This window comes from Doryrhamphus excisus, linkage group LG6, assembly GCF_037039965.1.
Source record: "Doryrhamphus excisus strain RoL-2023G ecotype Guam linkage group LG6, RoL_Dexc_Guam_v1.1, whole genome shotgun sequence".
Lineage (NCBI taxonomy): Eukaryota > Metazoa > Chordata > Actinopteri > Syngnathiformes > Syngnathidae > Doryrhamphus > Doryrhamphus excisus.
Window position 1 is genome coordinate 13,772,181 of NC_136362.1, and position 20,325 is coordinate 13,792,505.

At 39.0% G+C, this 20,325-nt stretch overlaps 1 protein-coding gene across 2 annotated transcripts; it reads right to left on the reverse strand.

The window, feature by feature from the left end:
* Positions 1-202: 202 nt before the first annotated feature.
* On the reverse strand, positions 203-17,497 carry cables1 (Cdk5 and Abl enzyme substrate 1). Of its 2 annotated transcripts, XM_058066998.2 has the most exons (10): positions 16,727-17,497; positions 9,381-9,452; positions 9,223-9,315; positions 7,830-7,907; positions 3,983-4,088; positions 3,652-3,808; positions 3,245-3,348; positions 2,059-2,165; positions 1,782-1,989; positions 203-1,121 (listed from the first exon to the last, which is right to left on the reverse strand). In XM_058066998.2, exons 1-10 carry the CDS (start codon positions 17,302-17,304, stop codon positions 981-983), a joined length of 1,644 nt encoding a protein of 547 aa, XP_057922981.2. In that variant the 5' UTR covers positions 17,305-17,497; the 3' UTR covers positions 203-980. The 2 variants fall into 2 exon arrangements, with proteins under 2 accessions (XP_057922981.2, XP_057922982.2); XM_058066999.2 differs by lacking the exon at positions 7,830-7,907 and having other exon boundaries at positions 16,727-17,496.
* Positions 17,498-20,325: the final 2,828 nt, after the last annotated feature.

Here is a 20,325-nt window from a genome sequence, read left to right on the forward strand (position 1 = left end):
CAAGCATTTGGATTTTATGTACATAGTACAGTACCTACAGTATATTACTAGGTGTACTCCTTTAGTATTTTCCATGTCACACTGACAAACTGTCTATTGAGACAAGTCAATGTTCCCATTTATCCATACAGGCTTGTCATCTATCAGCTTTCTGTAAGTTTATGCTAACGACATTAAGAAAGAAGAAAAACACGGCGACATCTTTGTTTGGACAAGCAAAAGTGATTTATTTACAATCCAAAACAAGCAATAACTGTTGCCCAGCAGTTGTTCTTTAGTGTTATAAATCTTTGGGCTTGCCAGCATAAACAATTTTATTTTGTTCACTTTAAAAACCTACATTCCCATTTTTACAATTTGGTGATTTTTTTTTTTTTGCTGCAAATATATGAAATAGCAAAAATCCGGACACACTGAATAATCAGTGATTAGCATGGAAAAAGTGTGTCTAAACTTTTGAGTGGTATATGTACAAGTTAGCTCCTGGTGTGGCGGTACTTTTAATATGAAGAGACATGCCAAATAAGTCTTATTTTTATGAATATTTTCTATTTTTGCAACCATCCTGAGCGCCCTTACAGCACCTTAAGGTGCGAGCAATACACTCTAACATAGAGCACAGAGATTGGACACTGCTTAAAGTGATTGGAATAGCACTACAGAAAGAGAAAAGAAAAAGGACTTTCCCATGCGGATACCAGAAAAAAAGGTCAATGGAAATGATTAGTTTCGGATCCTGTAAAAAAAAAATATATATATATAATTTTCCAGAAAAAGTGCACTTTTTAAGAACATAAGACGAGTCCCTCCGAGTCACAAGCAATCAACAAAGCAAAACAGACTGATGATTTAAAAACTCAAGAATTTTAAGTCTAAGATATACAAAATGACCGTGGTGTAAAAGATGACAACTGTGCACACTGCAAGGAGGCGAGTGTAGGCAATCAGGGGGCGTCGGTCCCCCTGACAGCCCACCAACGCTAGGAGGTCTGCAGCAGACGTCTGTAATGCGGCATGACCTCGTGCTCCGGCAGGTGCAAGTTGAACTCCAGTGCCACCAGCACAGGGAACTCAAATGCGATCAGCTCCCTGCGGTTCACTCGGAACCTTTCCTCCAGTTTCTGCAAGAGGAAGACACAAAAAAATACAATGGTGAAGAGGGGGGTGTGGCTAAATATAGGAAGTCACTGGTAAGGCATTGAGACAAACAAACCAATCTACTTCCTGTCTACTTAGGTGCCTTCACCATTATGTAGTATAGAAGAAGCACCTTAGAATATTTCACTGTCATGTCTCAAACATATTACTACATTTTGTCTTAACTAGCTTATTATGCATATAAAACAGCAGCGTTTAGTTGACCCAATAGAGATTTGGTGCAATAGATTTCAAAATAAATGCGTTTCCTGTTTGGCATCTTCAGGAGAGGACAAAGTTAAATTATGTTTTAATAGCAAAAAAGACATTTTAAAAGCCCACATTTCATAAAAAGTAAAAATCTTTAATACAAAAATGTTAAATTTTTTACTAAATAAAAAAAATACTTTTATTTGTAATTTGCATTTTCAAAAATTAGAGTATAGCGGTACCTCAGTTTTCAAGAAAAATGTATAGAAGCTGAGGCGTTTTTTTTTTCCCATTGGACATCATGTAAATCCAATGAATCCATGCAGCTCCTATATTATATTACTTATTGAAATAAACAATTTGAAGAGAATATAGTTTTTACATGTGGAAACCTATTGAAAAATAATGAAACAATTTTTGCAAGTGGTCCTTACGTCTATAAGTAGCTTGACCTCATGCTTTTTGAGGTCCCCGCCAATCTTGGCCGCCAGGAGGACGCATGCTCCAGCACAAAGTTTACGGTTCTGCTTGTTGAGTTTTCCCTGAAGGACCAGTTTCTCGAAGTACACGAACGCCATGGCCACCGTGGGCTCCTCGTAGCCGCACTCATCCTGGGCCAACTTCTTTATTTCCCTCTTCAGGCTGCGGAAGATACAATGGCGGTTAACGATGGAAAACGTTTAATCACCAATGCGATCTCGTTTGTTTTACCTCCTGATCTTGCTGAGCGTGAGGCGGATGTGAGGGAACTTCTCCTTGAAGGTTTCGTTCATGTCTTTTTTCAGGTCAGAGGGTTTAACGTACTCGATGACTGTCGTCTGTCAGGAGAGAAAGTAAGGCGGGGTTAAAACATCTAGTGAGAGGAAAAGCTCCTCACACGTCAGATGAATATGTACAGTATATTGGATGTAAATAATCATCACCCCTTTCCAATTCTTACTGTTGCACTTGCAACCCCCCAATAAGAAACACTGCATTTATAATGAGATATATTGTTCGATATATAGCTTATATAGCTTATTGTACAATATACTGCCCTACATTGGATTGCTCCCACTGTATGCTGTATCAATATTTTGAGAATTGGATTTATTGGATAATTACTTAGCAGTGGATTTCCACTTTTAAACCTCATTCAATAATAACACACACTATCATAAGCTAATGCTAAATGCAAAAAACCAAACACCACCTTGAAGGTTTAGGTTTGAAGGATTTTTTTCATCTTCCAGGTAGTAATTGAGGAGGAGGAATGTGAGGAATTGCATGTTTCCACTGCCGCTCTCAACACAATGACCATTCTTGTCTTTTGTCATTAGAGGAAAAGACCCAAAACCCAGCCTGGCCTTGACACAGCCCTCAAATACGTGCCAGTAAGTCTGGTCCAGGCTGATTAAACCTAATGTGGTGTCCAATGGCCCTGCAGCTTGTAGTGTCTAAGTTCTAAAAGTAAAGGTGTCCAAAGTATGGCCTGGGGCCGTTTGTGGACAGCGGTTTGTTGGTTTTATTGTCCCTCATCTGGATTTCTGTGTTTTCTTGTTTATATAAGATTTGTCCTTCAATTGTTCTTTACGGAAAAAAGTTTGGACACCCTCGGTCTACAATCAGGTGTTCTGGATATGTCCAGTCGGGAGAAGAGTGGCAGACATAGGATACACTGGACTGGGAACTCCCCGGAGCCCGGAGGAGGTGGCCTTGGACTGGGAAGTCTAGAGTTCTCTACTGAGACTGCTGCTGCTCCCTAAACCCGGATCTGGATTCAAGAGTTCAAGAAAATGGATGGATGGACGGATGGTCTATGACATTGTGCTTTTTTTTTATGCAGAAGGAGATCCCTAACATATCATCAGTAAAACGACAGAACAGTGCAAGAGTTGTGTTGCCTTCACTGACTCACCATGTATGAAGGGAAGATGAGCACGCGTTTGTGTTTCCCGCAAGGCCACTGGGGGTCGTCTAGAAGGTTAGGGTCGTACTCTCGAAAGTCACTCATATCGTTCCCTAAGACCACAAGAAAAATGACGTTTATGAGCACCAATCATGACAAATAACTTTCATCTTCTTCACTTTTTGAGATGAGAGGCGCTCAAACGGCTTTTTATGACATCATGAGGGACAAATCTCCACTTAAGGCTTCGCTACACATCTAAAAATGAAGCCTGGAGCTCTAACTATCAGCTACAGACATCATATTTTTCTTAAGTGACTCGGCTAACCTAGCATGATACTGCCACTCCTGAAGGTTAGCTTGTCTATCAGTGCAGTGGTGGCACGTATAGAAAGTATAAGACCACGACTACCAACCCGTGTCCAGGCTACTCTGGTTGCTGTTGGCGCGGGCCAGACTGAGGCTGCGGTGGCTGGCGTTACGAGACTGAGAGAAGGACGAGGTGGAGTCGATGGTGTTCCTGCGCCCACCCAGCACGTTGGTGGGGTACAAGAACTGAGTGTAGGACACGGTCTGCAAACACACCCAAACACAACTTTCTTTTAATGCGCATTAGATAATAAAACAATGAAATATTTGAATGATATAATGAATGTAATAATAGACTACATTGAATGTTTGGAGGTGCTGTTTATAATGTGTATTGTCTAATAATATATTCCATCTGTAGTGAAGATGGTTTCTCACCTTCCCATCAGCCCCTAGCTCCACCCCCTCTAGTCCAATCACCATCTCTTTGGCACTGACGCCTCCTGACGGGTGTCGCTGGCGCCCCGCCTCCATCTTTACATCCCTGACGATGAGAACAACAACCTTTTAGACTGCAAAAAAAGCAAGTGTTTTTTTGTCTTTTTCTTTTTGAGTTAGATTATCTTGAAAATCTTGAAAAGTATATTTTAGCATTGCTTTGTCAAATCTAAAATGGTAAACAGCGGAAAATAAAAATAACCCAACATATTCAACCCTACAGATTTTGGTTTGCAGTATTTAAGTAATTCCAAAACCTCTTTAAAAGTATATTTTGCAAGCATTTTATGAAATCTAAGCTAAGTTAAATATAGCAGAACATACTAAAAAGAACCTACATAGTCAAACCATTAAATGGAATAACTGAGTATTCCATTTAGCTCTTGAAAAGTATATTTTTGATGCTTTTTGTGAAATCTAAGATGAGAGTTAATGTAGAATATAGATATTAATATAGAATTAACATAGTCAACCCAGCAGTTTTGGCTTGGATTATTTGAGTTACAGCCCATAAAAGGTCCCAAAAGCTCTTTGAAAGTATGTTTTGGAAGCTCTTTGTGAAATGTTATGATATATACACACATACCAACATATACAAAGTGTGTCTGAAAAGTAACGGGACTGGGTGTGCTTTATGAGCTATTGGCAAAAGATCCAGCCATCCATCCATTTGGGGGGCATGCTGGAGCCTATCCCAGCTGTTTTCAGGCAAGAGGTGGGGTTCACCCTGGACTGGTGGCCAGCCAATCACAGGGCACATATAGACAAACAACCATTCACACTCACATTCATACCTATGGACAATTTGGAGTCGCCAATTAACCTAGCATGTTTTTGGAATGTGGGAGAACATGCAAACTCCATACAGAGATTCCCATTCTTCCCAGGTCTTCCTGATCTTGTGACCGTGTGGCCTGCATGTTAATCACTCAACCACAGTGCGGCTATGGAGAAAATTAGCATAATCTGTTTACCATGATATCTTAGGGGGTGTGTAACTGTAATATCCGCTTTCTGAGGGGGATTACGGTACTTTGAAGGTGAAACCATTTTTGTCCCGTTACTTTTCAGACACACCTTTCGTATGTGAAGTGTGAAGCCTGTGTGTGTGTTCATGTGTGTAACAGTGGCAATGTATACATTCGCAGTGAGTGACCCCCAAATACTGCTCCTCTTATCTATCCTCCTTCAGCCTCGCCTGCCGTTTAAAAAAAAAAAAAAAAAACATGGCCCAGATAAACAGAAAACGCAGCATGACCTCACATGACTCTCCTTGTGTTTTGATAAGACGTGAGGATGCTGTTAGGATAACATTATAGCATGATATGGCCGCCTGTCATGGGGTCACCTCTAGGAGATGCAACAGACATCACATTCTATATTCCAGGAAGCATTCCAGACCATTTTAGCACAAAAACAGGCAGCCGAGAGCGAGGAAGAAGAAATGAAAGCTGACGTTGCTTAGTAACATGCACCAGTGGAAACCTGCTCATCCATGCAGCATGCTCACCATGCCAAACAAGTCAGAAAAAGGTCAACTAAATAACACTCAAATCCTTCATTAAACATCATTATAAGTGCATTGGAATTATTTAGTGATTTTACTTCATTGGATTCCAGTTGACGTAGTAGAAGTACACGGTTTGTAATACAAAATGTGGGTAGTTTTACTTTGTTTTATTACACAGTGGTTCACTTAACTAACACAATATTAAAATATTACTTCAAACATTGTCTGGATAAAGGATTTATACACAAACGTTGACAAGTTTTAAAAATTAATAAGACAAATAAGACTTTTGTCCTTGAATCAAAACAAAAAAACTAAAAAAAAATCATCACTCCAGGAAAACAAACTGAAGAAATGATTTAGCAACGTGTTTTGTAATGTTTTTTTGTGCTTGTAAATGTTTGTTCATGATGACACCTCGCTACTCCAATATTTAATGTTAATTTTCCAAAGAAGACAAACAGGAAGAACGACTCCAACCAGACGCTTCAAACTGTCTGCACTTGAAAAAAATTAGCGACAACCAGCAATTTCAATCTCGGTGAGCTCATTTGATTCCCTCGCCATCTTATTGACCCTCGATGGGCTTGCTTAGAAAGTTTCATGTCTCAAAACAGAAAATCATCATAAAAATGTACCCGTAGCCAAATTCTTTATATATTTTATATTTCCATTAACCATTTTTTCCCTTGTATTATGACTATAAAATGTATTCAGATTTTTTTAAGTACAGTAATATTGCCCAACAAAAAACTTTTTTAACCAAAGAAGCCCAAATATACATCATAATATTACCATTAACCAATTAAGAGCATGTATTTTAGAACTCTGCATATATAATAAATAATCAAATTAAAATGTGTTTTGTAATATTACCATAAAATGCAGTATGCTTTATAAAAAAATGGAATAAAGTATCTCCAGATTCCAAATATAGATTTTTTTCCCAAAATAAACATTATCTTTTCTCTTTGAGCATACATAAAAATGAAATAAATGTAATTTTCTCATGTAATAGTATTGTGAAAATGTAGTAAAAATATATATAGCAATTATCTTGTATTATCTTGTCAAAGCAAATGTTAGTTTGGTTTTGCCTGAAACACACGCAAATTGTGTATAAAAAAGTCAAAATTATCGGAAAAGAAAGTCGAAATTATGAGATAAAAACTTTGAATTATTGGATAAGAAAGTTATGAGGTCATAATTCTGAGATAAAAAGTCCAAAAAATTAGATAAAAAAGTCTTAATAATTAGATAAAAAGTCACAATTATGAGATAAAAAAAAAGTCAAAATAATGAGATAAAAAGCCAAAATTATGAGCTAAGAAAGTGGAAACTATGAGCTAAAAAAATCTTAATTATGAGATAAAAAGTCATAATTATGAGGTAAAAAGTCCAAATAATTAGGTAAAAAGTCAATATTATAAGATAGTCGAAATTATGAGATTAAAAAGTCAAAATAATTAGATAAAAATTTATAATTATGAGATAAAACATCAAAATAATGAGATAAAAAGTCAAAATTATGAACTAAGAAAGTGGAAACTATGAGATAAAAAGTCAAACTTGTGAGATAAAAAGTCAAAATGATGACATACAAACTACGCATGTGCCCCTTGGCAAAAATGGCGACACAGTTGTAAGCAAGGTGGGTATCCTACTGAACTGAAGAATGCGACGGCGGACAACTTACAAGTAGCATGTAGCAAATATCGAACATTTACAAAAGACACATAGTATACACAATCACAATTGTGTCGACATTTTTGCCAAGTGTGGCACATGCATTTCGTATCTCATCATTTCCACTTTGTATCTAATAATTATAACTTTTTATCTCAAAACTATGACTTACCATTGGGATTACTTTCTTTTCAGTGCTTCCATACTAAAGTCACAAGACCATGCAACACCTTTCCCAAATATTTCATATAAATATGTCTTCCAATATGACACGATTACTGCATAAATACGGCTGACCAATAGTATTGTATGATAATAATAACCACCATCCCACCCCTAAAATAAACATGAACAAATCACAGCCAATTAAAGCAGTAAAAGCAATTAGCAAGTAGGTTACAGTAAAGTCTAATTATGAAAAGGTGAGAGAAGACTATATTAAGATGCTTAAAAAAAACCCGAGTGTCAACAGGAGAGCACATTCACAGAGCAGAAGACGTGGAGGAGGAGGAGAAGGAGGAGGAGAAGGAGGAGGAAGAGATGCACAGACGAGAAGAAGACGGTCATGCTGAAGGATTGGAGGATACGTACCCTGCTTGGCTACAATCTCGATAGGGCAGCACTGAAAATACACTATAGAAGGATCTTCTGCCACTGATTAGGACTATCCTACAAAAACAGAACAAGCTAATCAACGGCTCGCCGGTATGATGTATAAATCAATAAGAAATATAAAATCATATGAATTCAGTCTTTGTTTAAGCGTTGTAGGATAAAAAAGAGGCAATGCTTTTAATCTAACCCCCCTTTGGAAAATAGAAATAATTTGAAAAAACACTTTTTTTTTAACTGAAAGAGCAGAAGAGTAGAAATAAAACATTTTTTATGAAAATTATGAAAAAATAAGAACTTTTTTGTGTTTTCGGAATGTGGGAGGAAACCGGAGTACACTCAAATTCTACAGGGAGATGGCCAAGTGGCGATCACCTGACTGTGTGGCCTACATACCACCCACTCACACACTGTGCAGCCATGGGAAATACCCAATAATTATCAATACATCAGTCATAACATTATAAAAAAAAACATCATTTTTGTTTTTCCTATTTGAAAAACGAGTCCCCTTTCATGCACTTTTAGGAGTTAAGCTGTATAGGAAGTAAACACCTAAATCCGACTTGGACATTCAATACATGAAATCCAAAAATATCGGGGAAAATGGTCATACTTTTTGTAATTTTTAAAAAAAATTTGGCATTATATTTCGGAGCAGGTTAGTGCTTTATTTTGCTTCTTCAAGGATATTGTTGATATTGTTCCTGACTCAATGAAGCTCTAATTGGATTTTCAGTCATTTACATTGTTAGTAGGTTGTGTGTAGATACAGCACAATAGACACAATATTCTTCTACTTCATTCTATTTTTTTACCAATAAAATCGACTTTTCTCACCTAAATAATGCACCTTGGTGTAATAATTTTTTTGATGACTTCCAACTAACTTTGATAGTCTTCCAGTGTCCTATGCACTAAAACAAACACAGCAGCACAATCCTGCCTCCCCGCTTTCCCAGAGTCCAAAGCACAGAGGACAAAAGGGACTCTGACTTTTTAAATAAACACAACAAAAAGTCCTTCTTTAAACATCGGATCCCGCCACTTGACCCAACAATTTACGTATAGCGGTAAAATAAACACGTACCATTGAGTCATTGACAGGGAAAAGTTGGCAAGGCCTCCAGACTATTAACATTGCTCAAACATCCTTAGGACTTAAAAAAAACAGTGAAATATAAATCTAAATATGTTTTGATTTGAAAACTATTACTCTTCCTTTCATTTTGTGAGCATGCTAACCGTGACGTGTGATTTCATGCTGTGTTTCATCACAACCCTGCACATTTCTTGTGAGTCGCTCCTGGATGGTTTTTCCACAACTGGTGCTTGTAAGGTGGAAAACAGGCAGCCATGTTGGCCTTCATACCTTCCGTTACGCATATCGTGTTGCCGCATGTTCTTAATGAAGTGGACCTTCTTGAAGCTCTTTGGTCGAGGAGAACCTGACAGGGTTCGGCACCTACAAACAACAACAGATGTTGGCTTATTTTTCCACAAAGACTTGGGAATGTTGTTTTCTTTTACCTGCGCAGAGGTGCATTCTCCTCAATGTCCTCTAGGGTTTCCAATGATGAGCGCTGGGAGATGAGTCGACGCCTAGAAGAATCAGGAATAAATAAATAAGCTAATATTACATTCATAAATAATACACGTTTAAATAGACATCACAGCATAATGTAGCAATCCCCAGATACCATGAAAACCACCCCCCCTAGTGGCTGTGAGGTAGTACAGGATGACGAGTCATGAAAAAAACAAAAATATCGGAAACAAATAATAAATCTTACAGTTTAAAGTCTTAAATTAAGTCTTTTTAGGAGTAGCATTGCACAGTAAACGCTAACTATACTTGTAAAGGTTGCAAAATGTCGAGTAGAAATCCTCCACCTCGCATAAGACGGAGTGGGACATTCAACCTGATACCTGAACCGAGCTAAGAGACACTTTAACCCTTTTTCAAAAAACGTCTAAACATATCATTTACAAATGTCCTAAAACCATCAATCAACTGCAGCAATAAGTAAGCTCATATGCCGGCTGTTTTTGTTTTTAGTTAAAGATCTAACAATGGTGATGAATAAACCGACGTCCAACTGCTAAATGAACAACACACTTGAGTGTTGCACACATTTTTGTCACAAGCACCATCCATTTTTCACACTTTGCTTGCATGACTCCGCTACCCGTCTAGGCAACAATGTGACATATAAGTGTGAGGGTCCATGTGGTCATGTGTTTATGAGAGAAATCCAAATCATTCATTCTCAAAACCAATATCTGCAATATTTAAAAGGTGACATATTATGCTAATTTTCAACAATGTTATTTAAATAAAATTCTTACAGGTGCTAGAATGGTGTGCTAGAATAGAAGCCCTAAGGGAACATGTCATTCTGTGTGTCTGTACCTTTAATGCAAATGAGCTGTGTAACTCCAATAAGTGCTATTGTGTACCTTATCCACGTTTTACATAAAGTATACATTGTACGTCTGCATGTGTCCAATGTACAGGTAGTAGACGCCATATATCGCATACATCAACGTAACATTAATGGGATGGTTGGGATTTTTTCCACATGAAGCCCAATGACATCCCGGGGCTTTTTTTCCTAAAAAAAATTAAATGTCGCCAAACCTTAAAAATAAAAAGATAAAAACAATGTTAAGTAATATTTAAGTAATATTTCTATGCCGCTTATCCTCACTAGGGTTGCAGGTATGCTGGAACCTATCCCAGCTGTCTTTGGGCGAGAGGCGGGGTACACCCTGGACTGGTAGCCAGCCAATCACAAGGCACATATAGACAAACAACCATTCACACTCACATTCATACCTATGGACAATTTGGAGTCGCCAATTAACCTAGCATGTTTTTGGAATGTGGGAGGAAACCGGAGTACCCGGAGAAAACCCATGCATGCACGGGAAGAACATGCAAACTCCACACAAAGATGGCAGAGGGTGGGATTGAACTCGGGTCTCCTAGCTGTGAGGTCTGCGCGCTAACCACTCGTCCGCCGCGCAGCCCCATTAAAAATGAATGTAGTGATAATAGAGGACCTAATACTAATACATTAAAGTTTTAGCATCCAATCTGCTGACTCCCCCAGTCTTCCTGAATGGCGTCTGTGAGAGTGAGAGAGACGGTGAAGTGTAGGGAGCGTCTGATTAATAAACAACAGAGCAAGAGAGGACAGACTAACAAAAGATGACCCGATCCTCGTGGGTCTCTGGAGATGAAGACCCCCATTAGGAAAAGTAGATGGACTGAGATAAGTGTTTACACAAGGAGCCAAAATAGCTCCAGCCAGGCTGCTAACAGAAGCCAAAGAGTGGTGACACACAACAAAGACGTTGCTTAGATGGGTCTGACCTCTGCTTAAGGACAGAGTGATGTGGTCTTACATCATCCTCATTACATCACCCCATCATGGATTGGATCAAGTTCCATGAGCGCCCATCCTCATGACCTACCTCTATATGCGCTTTAAAATGTTGGTGGCACTACTAAGCTTTTAGTGGGAATGTCATGGGTGTTACACTTCCTGCTGCTTAATGCCAAATGAGCCCCTAAATAATTATTTTAATTATTTATTATTTATTATACAAATTACTGTTTGCACTGTAGTACATTGTTGTTCATATTTGATGTCATCTATTTATTATTTATTTTATTTCCCCCCCCAAAAAAACGCATTTATTAAAAACAAATTTTTTTTTAAAAACTTCGCTTTGGTTCCAATTTTCTACAAGAAAAGCTCTGATAAAACATTCCACTGTTCTCAAATATTTTACTTTTTATTTTTCTACACAAAATAATATAAACAAAATATAATATAATCGAAACAAAATAATAATAAACAAATCAAGAATTAAAAAAATCAATCACAGTAATAAATAAATAAATATAATAATAATAATAAAACGACCAGTCCAGGGTGTACCCCGCCTCTCGCCCAAAGACAGCTGGGATAGGCTCCAGCCCCCCCGCGACCCTCATGAGGAAAAAGCGGTAGAAAATGAATGAATGAATGAATAATAATAAAACGGCAAATAATAAAAACTTAAGAAACCACATATAGTTGGTGGGTAGACAAATTATTTTTTTCAGATTAAAATGAACAAAGCATTATTAGAGCCCTGTAGACATGACAAAACATGACTATAGTCACATTTATACTCTTTTTATTTACAACATATTGCGCAACTGCAGGGTCTTGGGACACATGCTAACTTGCAAACTAGAGAGCTAGCGACCTAAACGGTAGCCTTCAAGTTATTTCCTTTAAACTTAAATAGCCAAAAACTTACCACTTCCACACGGATAGGGAGGATAACTATTAACAGTTATTTAATCTTTAACATGAACATTAATCAAAAGTAATAATTTTTTCTGGGTACATGATACCATACAGCATCCAACATTAAACTTTCATATCAAGACGGGGGCCTCAAACTAGTGTCCTGCGGGCCACATTTGGTCCGCGGGCCGCGTGTTTGAGACCCCTGGTTTAGTTTATTATAATATCTATTAAATCATCTCCATGGAAATTATTTTTTGTGACTGTACATACATAACAAATAATAACAGTCTCTAACTAGTAGCTGACATGTGAACCACTCATGAGTCCATGAGGACTTGAACGCAGCAGCCAGGACGTGCTTTTCCTGCCAAAAGATGTTTTTCCGAGCCTGAAAGAACAACAGTGCAACGAGCCACTCATTCACTCAACTAACTGAAGTGAGAACAGCAAGTTTTCTCAGTCAGTCTGACATTAACCGTCTGAAAAAAAACAAAAACAATCCCTGCAAGTAGCTTTGATGGATGCTGGACATCCCTGATAGAGAAGCAATACTTTCCAAAAAGACAGAGATTATCCTGACAAGGCTGGGCCGTTGCGCATTGCAATAAAGTTATAAGTAAAGCGATAAAAGTCAAGTGGACTCCTGGGAAGAAGAGGAAGAAGAGAGCTGACAGTGTTTAAAACACCTCGCCAACCGAGACACACTCCTTTTAGCCGCAGAGGAAAATGCCATAAAATAACATACTGGTCTCCTTTAAATAAGCAAATAAATACTTGGGATACTTAGGAATACTTTGTGGACAAATACCTCTGTTAAGTCACACAAAACTTCTCATAGGAACTACGGATTAACTGCATGCTTTGATTTTCTTTGGTATGTCCAAAAAAGGAGGAGCCTCATCATGGGCTGTTGAGGAGAATGTGAAAAGAGAAGAAGAATATAAACGGGAAGTTACATGAAGTAGCATGTGCCGTTATCAGCGTTGAAGGTGGTGTTTGTGTTTTCTATTAACTTCTATTTACACCTGAATCACAATAGCAGGAAGCTTTGCATGACCTTTTTGTCATTAATATTCAAAATGATTTAAGATTCTGATTATTTATCTATTTCATGCCTTCAAATGGTTAACTTATTTTTACACTTGACTGGTAACAATGTTAAAAACAAATCTAATTTGCATAACCTCTTCATCATTAAGGTTCCGACAGTGTTTTAGCGTTTTCATCTTTTAATATTAGGGGTGCAACAATACATGTATCGATATCGGGCCCTTCAATACACATGCGTACCGAACCGTGACATCTATATCGAACTATACACAGTTTTACATTTATTTTATCAACATAATAGTCAAATATTCATCCATTGTCAATACTGCTTATCCTCACTAGGGTCACGGGTATGCTGGAGCCTATCCCAGCTGTCTTTGGGTGAGAGGCGGGGTACACCCTGGACTGGTCGCCAGCCAATCACAGGGCACATATAGACAAACAACCATTCACACTCACATTCATACCTATGGAATTAACCAATAAACCTAGCATGTTTTTGGAATGTGGGAGGAAACCGGAATACCCGGAGAAAACCGGAATACCCAGAGAAAACCCACGCATGCACGGGGAGAACATGCAAACTCCACACAGAGTTGTCCGAGCGGGGAATCGAACCTGGGTCTCCTAGCTGTGTGGTCACTGTGCAGTCTAATAGTAAAAGGTTAATTTATTGTTATTGTATAGCACTAGTAGCTTAATGTTTAAAAAGTGAAAATTGCATTGCCAGTACATAATTTCAACTGTTTTATGTATTTTTTAATGTTTTAAAAGTAAAAAAGGTGATAATGGTAATGGTTTTATTTCATTTGAACATGCATCAGATTACAATTGAATGCATCACATAATCAGTTCACAGTTCCACATGTCCAAAAGGAGTAGGAAGAAGCAAAGCTTATTAAATCCTACCCCTCCATCTGCTACTTTTACAATCAGTAACTGTTACATTTGTTCACTTCCTGTTTTCCTAATATAGTTTAAGTTTTTTATATATATATATATATTTTTTTTTTTTTTTTTTTTTTTGTCACATACCGAAGTACGAGGTGATATGACCATACAATGACATAAGATAATGATTATACCAAACATTTCCCTACATATCCTTGATCCACCATGTAAAAAGTGATCTCTCTGACTGTTCTGGACTCCCATTTCCATGCCTGTGTTGTGCTGAACTCCCCATAGCCGACACCACAGTGTGCTTTGTTAGACAGCAAACTAGTTACACCCAAGTAGAACACTCTCATCCTGGAACTGATGAATTCTGTGACAAGTCAACCACAGAGGCTCCCATTGTACTGCAGTAGTTCCTACTATATTGGTGTTTTGGCACCAAAGGCATCCTGGAGTCTTCTTATGTAATCATGTGACCATGCCAAGCATGACCTCAGCACTCTTAACATCAGAATCCCTGCTGGAATATCTCATGCTGCTTGCTTTAACGCCAGACAACAAGACCTCACTGCAGCATCAAAAGCCCAGATGATAAGCTTGATTTTTTTAACAAAGGTCAGCCATCACTTTGATGCATTCGCTTCTCAACAACCAGTCAGGCGCTGCTTGGAACTTCCTGTATGGAAGCGAGGCCCCAAGCCAAGAACAAGTCTGAGGGGAGAGAGTGTGAATCTGTGAGAGAGGAAGTGGAGGGAAAAACAGAACAAAAGAAAGCAGAGAAAGGCTCTCCCAGTCAGGCACCTCTCTGGACACCAATAGGAGCTGGCCAGCAAATACAAATATTCTGTCTGTGTTGACACCTTATCAAATATAACATTAACTTCACCACAGATAAGATAAAGTCGTTTTTTTCCCACCAGGCAGTCAACAACATCAGGTAGACCTGCACACACTAAACTTCATTCAAACCAATTCTGATCTACTATTTTCAATCTAATACCATAAAAAAATCGGTATTTACACTATGTAGGATTTTATTACAATTCCAAAATTGTAGTCAATACGTGGTATCCAATAGAAACTGACAAGCTAGCCCGTTAAGATGAGAAAGAAATATGAGTTTTAGGACCAAGGGATGTTCCTGTGAGCGGTTTGTGGCAGCAGGTTCTGCCATTGAGAAGCACCACACAAATGTTAGTGACAGCTGTCACACTAAACGGACATCCATTAGGAGAAGCATCTGGTTTATGTACGCATGTACAACTTATGGTGTCCAGTTACAGCATGTATACATGGATGCCGTAGCAGCACCACATTCACTAAAAATATATTTAAGTGCCAGTAAATTTGACAAAGCACATGCACATACTGGGCACGTGTGAGGGAGCGAATAAGGAAAGAGGACACAGGATGAAAAAAACAGCTGCACAATCCTAATCACGGCCAATGCTAAAGTTTTATTGGAAATGTGGCAAGAAATGTTTATTTATTATTGTGGTTGTGCTGTATCAGAGTTGTTTCTTATACCAAACAAGGAGACAGTAGAAGTGCCAGCAAAGTACACACATAGGGCTGATGTGAAGGAGAGGAAGTAAAGGGGACACAGATTAAAAAAAAAAAAAAAAAGATGAAGGATTACATCTGCACAATATGATGCAATTCAATACAAGGGTTCCATTAGAATTGTGGTCCTTTAACAATGTTTACAATTGTGGCTGCAGTGTATTATAATGTTATTATAATGAATGTCATTTTTTTAATTTTTTGGCTACTTAATCTCTTCAGTACATCTAATAATTTTGATACTTAACTGAGCTGCACGAGACAGGTAAAAACAGGTAAAATGTGGCTTTCCATTGACTGTTATTTCAAGAAACAATACAAACTTAAACAACAAATAAAATAAAATAAAATAAAATAAAATAAAATAAAATAAAATAAAATAAAATAAAATAAAATTAAATAAAATTAAATAAAATTAAATTAGGAATTTAAGAAACAATACAAGCAGTTGATGTTTGCTAAATACAAGGATGAAGAGTCTTGAACCAGTTATGATGTGCTATATATATCACTATATTGACAGTTACTATGGTACCCATTATGTCATTGTATGGTCATATCACCTCGTACTTCGGTACGGGACAAAAAAATTTAAAAATCTAATTAAAAAAACTTAAACTATAGTAGGAAAGCAGGAAGTGAACAAATGTAACAGTTACTTATTGTAAAAGTACCAGATGGAGGGGTAGGATTTAATAAGCTTTGCTTCTTCCTACTCCTTTTGGACATGTGGAACTGTGAACTGATTATGTGATGCATTCAATTGTAATCTGATGCATGTTCAAATGAAATAAAACCATTACCATTACCATTATTATGTTTGCACTTTACTGTGCTGTACTGCTGCTGAGAGCAGTTTGGAATATTTTGCTTACCTACTCTTCCAGCTACATGATAGAGGTAAACAGAAAGTGCCATCTTCACCACAAGCTACCAAAAAGCTGCAAGGTTAGTGTTTCATTTATACTAATAATCCTGCATGAGTGCATGCTAGTAATACTTACTTACAGGTCAATGTGCAAAGTTGGCTGTTGGGTCAGTGCTGACATGGTTTACCTTGATCGCTGCAGCTCTATGGCAGAGTTGGCTATCTGGCCTCCCTCCAGGCAGTAGTTCTGGGAGCCTTGTCTGGAGTACGCTGCTGGTACGATTCCCTGAGTGTAGGTTTGCAGTCTCCCCCTGGCCGAGGCTGGAAGAGCCGGGAAAGGCGAGCTGAAAGCGGCCGGAGCGAAGGCGTCGCCCTCGGCGGATTCTGCGGCAGCAGGAGCCGAAGGGATAGTCCGGCTACTCGCCAGGAGAGCCTGGTTCCCCGAGGAGACAGCCTGTGCGGTGGAAGTGGTTGCAGCAGGAGCGGCGGCGGTGGTAGCTGTGATGGCTCCACACGGGGCAGGGGAAGCAGCCCCAGCCGGGAAGCTGTGTCTAGTCCGGGCTTCCAGCGAGCCTTCCTCGGCTTCCTCCTGTTGGTCCGCGGCGTCCTGCACGGGTCGGCCATCCAGGGAGATGTTGGTGAGGAAGGACAGCGCCGCTTGCCTCCGTCTGGGGTCGATGCGTTTCCGCGTCTGCTCGATGCTGGCGCCGTGCTGGATGCCATGCAGCGTGGCCGTGGATGTGCTACTGCTCGCGGCCGCCGCCATGCTCCGCGTCCCGCCCACGGAGCCTCGGTCCTCTCACCTGCAGCACATGAAACTGCAAACGTGTGCGTGGGTGTGTGAGACCGGATTTGTGTATATATATCTGTGTTTGTGTGTTGCTGCGGCCTGTCTTTTAAGTGCACGCGTGGAAGTGGGTGAAAACAGGCAGGTCACGTGTGTGCAGTATTGTAGCAGCACAGGGAACATTTGGACCAATCAGGTGTCAGGAACACATGTAGGCTTTGTACCACCTTTTCCTAACTGTTAAATTACACGATAACACTAAAAACTACATTATAACATATATTTACATGCATTTAACATGATATATTCTTATTGTTTTTGCAGTATTTTTGCACATTTTCGTTACTTCCTGGTTTACACAAGGGGCGGTTGTTTACACAGCGATCAATGGGTGCTGACTGACAGAGGCTGGGTTTATTGGAGAGGAAATAGATCAAGTTCTGTGCTCGCTTCCAAATGAGCAAATGTGTGGCAACAGCGACTTCTAGTGGTCAAAAGTGGATAATGTGTTTATGTTGGCTGTGCAACAGTTGCTAAACTACGTCCCCTAGTGGTGAATTCCTTGTGTTTATGCTAGGATGCACGTATTCATTAAATAATCAACAATGTTCGCACTTTTTCTTTTTATTCGTTATTACATATTTATTGGCTTGGGGTTAGGGTTGGGAATTATAGCCACCCTAGTCCACCAACAATTCTCATGGTGAAATATCTTTATTGTATGCAGCATACAGTATGGATAGTCAGGAAGTGAGATAAATTAATATAACATAAACAACATATGTTGACAGCACATCGCATTATAAAACTTTATTCAACTTTTGTACCCTCTGTTTTTTTTACCATCACTGAGGTGATTAACAAGAGTTGGTCTCCTAGCTGTGTGGCCTGCGATAACCACTCGTTCACCGTGCAACCCTTGCTACAATTAAATGTTTCAGATCGTAATACAAATTTAAATATTAGCCAATAACAACACAACTGAACACAAAATGCAGTTTTTAAATTTAACTTTTTTATTAAGGGGAGAGAAAAAAATCAAACTTACATAGCCTGTGTGAAAAAGTAAACACTTTGCAGAGGCTGCAGTTACACATTTGACCACTAGATACTGCTGTTTCACAAGGTTACGTTGATCCCTTGTGTAATGTGATGTCATTTATAGCTAATGTTTACAAGACTTGTAGTATTGTAAAGAGCTCGCTTTTAATCTAGTGGCCAATTTAATCTTTCGTTAACTTCACTCTTTATTCCCTTGGTGGCTTTTCATTCTCAAAAAGGGTTTTAAAAAAACACATGACTTAGTGTAATATACTGCATCCTTTGTTTAATTTAGTCTAGTGTTTTTCAATGCACAGCTGTGGCCTATGCTTAACATAAAAGTAGGAAGCTAATCTGAGGGTCCCATCAGCCCCCTTCTCCAGCGCCACGGCACAGAGACGGCTGCCCTCGGCAAAAGAAAATGCTCAGCTTCCTGTGTACCAGGCTTCCTATTCCATGACTGTTGCACAATGATTAAAGGGCACGGACGCTGTTTCATTGGCACTATAGTGGAGCCTAGAATGTGGAGGAACAGTGCTGATTTTAAAACCCATAGGACAGGAGTGTCCATAGTGTGGCCTGGGCGGCTTTTCTTTTTTTTCGTAGAAAACGTTTTAAAAACAGCTAAAAGATGTAATGTAACAACAAGTATTTGAAATGTTGATACTAATGATACTAATCATGTGTTTTGTTTGACAAATGACAACCATAACAATGCCCATTTTTGAGTGATATATCATTATAAGGATATATGCATTATTTGTGATTTTTATGTGCTATTCCTTTCTTGGGAATGTATGGGAATCTTTTTATGTATCAGTAGCATTTTGAGGCATTGCAGGGTAAAGCAATTAAAATGCCAGTCAGGTTATTTCAGGGTTATGTTGCAGAGCTTGCCTTAGTTGGGCACTCACACACACACACACACACACACACACACAGCATCATGCTTATACATTCTAATTTGGGCCCCTGAAGTCTCGTGCATATTCCCCACTGGAGGATCAAATCTATCAGCATTAGGTGTGCACTGATGAAGGCTTTAGATAAGAGCCAGTGTGTGGGGCCTGTGTCTTGAGGTCCTGTCTCAACTGACTCTAAAGAGCTCCCTGATGTCTGCCTGGGGTATTTAAATGGGCGACACTTACATTGGCCGCTGATGCAGTCGGTGGCAAGGATCCCAAGATGGATGATGTGAGAGCGTGTCGATGATGAGTGAATGAAACTGTTCATAAAGTAAGGGGTATGCTTTTGTTTGGCTGCCATTCAATGCCACTCGGTTTTCCAAATAAAGAGGCACAGTGGCTGGTAAAAACTGCTAAAAAGGCTGTAATCTGCATGCCAGGCCAATAGAGGGCGATGATGCTGTGCAAAGAACCACAACGTAGCATCCCTCCCTCACTCTATGGCATTTTCATTCTTAATTAAAAATGATAGTTAGAAATGGCTTATTAGTAGTCTAAAAATGTACATTTAAGCAAATAGTATGTATACTCTTGGCCAAAATTAATAATTTTCCATAATATACACGTTTTACGCATCTCTGTGTGGAGTTTGCATGTTCTCCCCGAACATGCGTGGGTTTTCTCCGGGTACTCCGGTTTCCTCCCACATTCCAAAAACATACTAGGTTAATTGGTGACTCCAAATTGTCCAATCCAGGGTGTACCCCGCCTCTCTCCCGAAGACAGCGGATAGGCTCCAGCACCCCCGCGACCCTTGTGAGGATAAGCAGCAGAAAATGAATGAATGAATGAATAAATGTCCCAAACTTTTTACAGTCACATACCTCTTCTGATGTTTGACTTGAAGCTGCTTATCCACATGGTATGCTGGAGCCTATCCCAGCTAACTTCGGGCAAGAGGCGGGGTACACTTTGTCACTGCATTCGTCGCTGCATATTAATTTGATACCATATTGAAAAGTAACATGATGAACCAGTATAGGTGTAAGAAGAT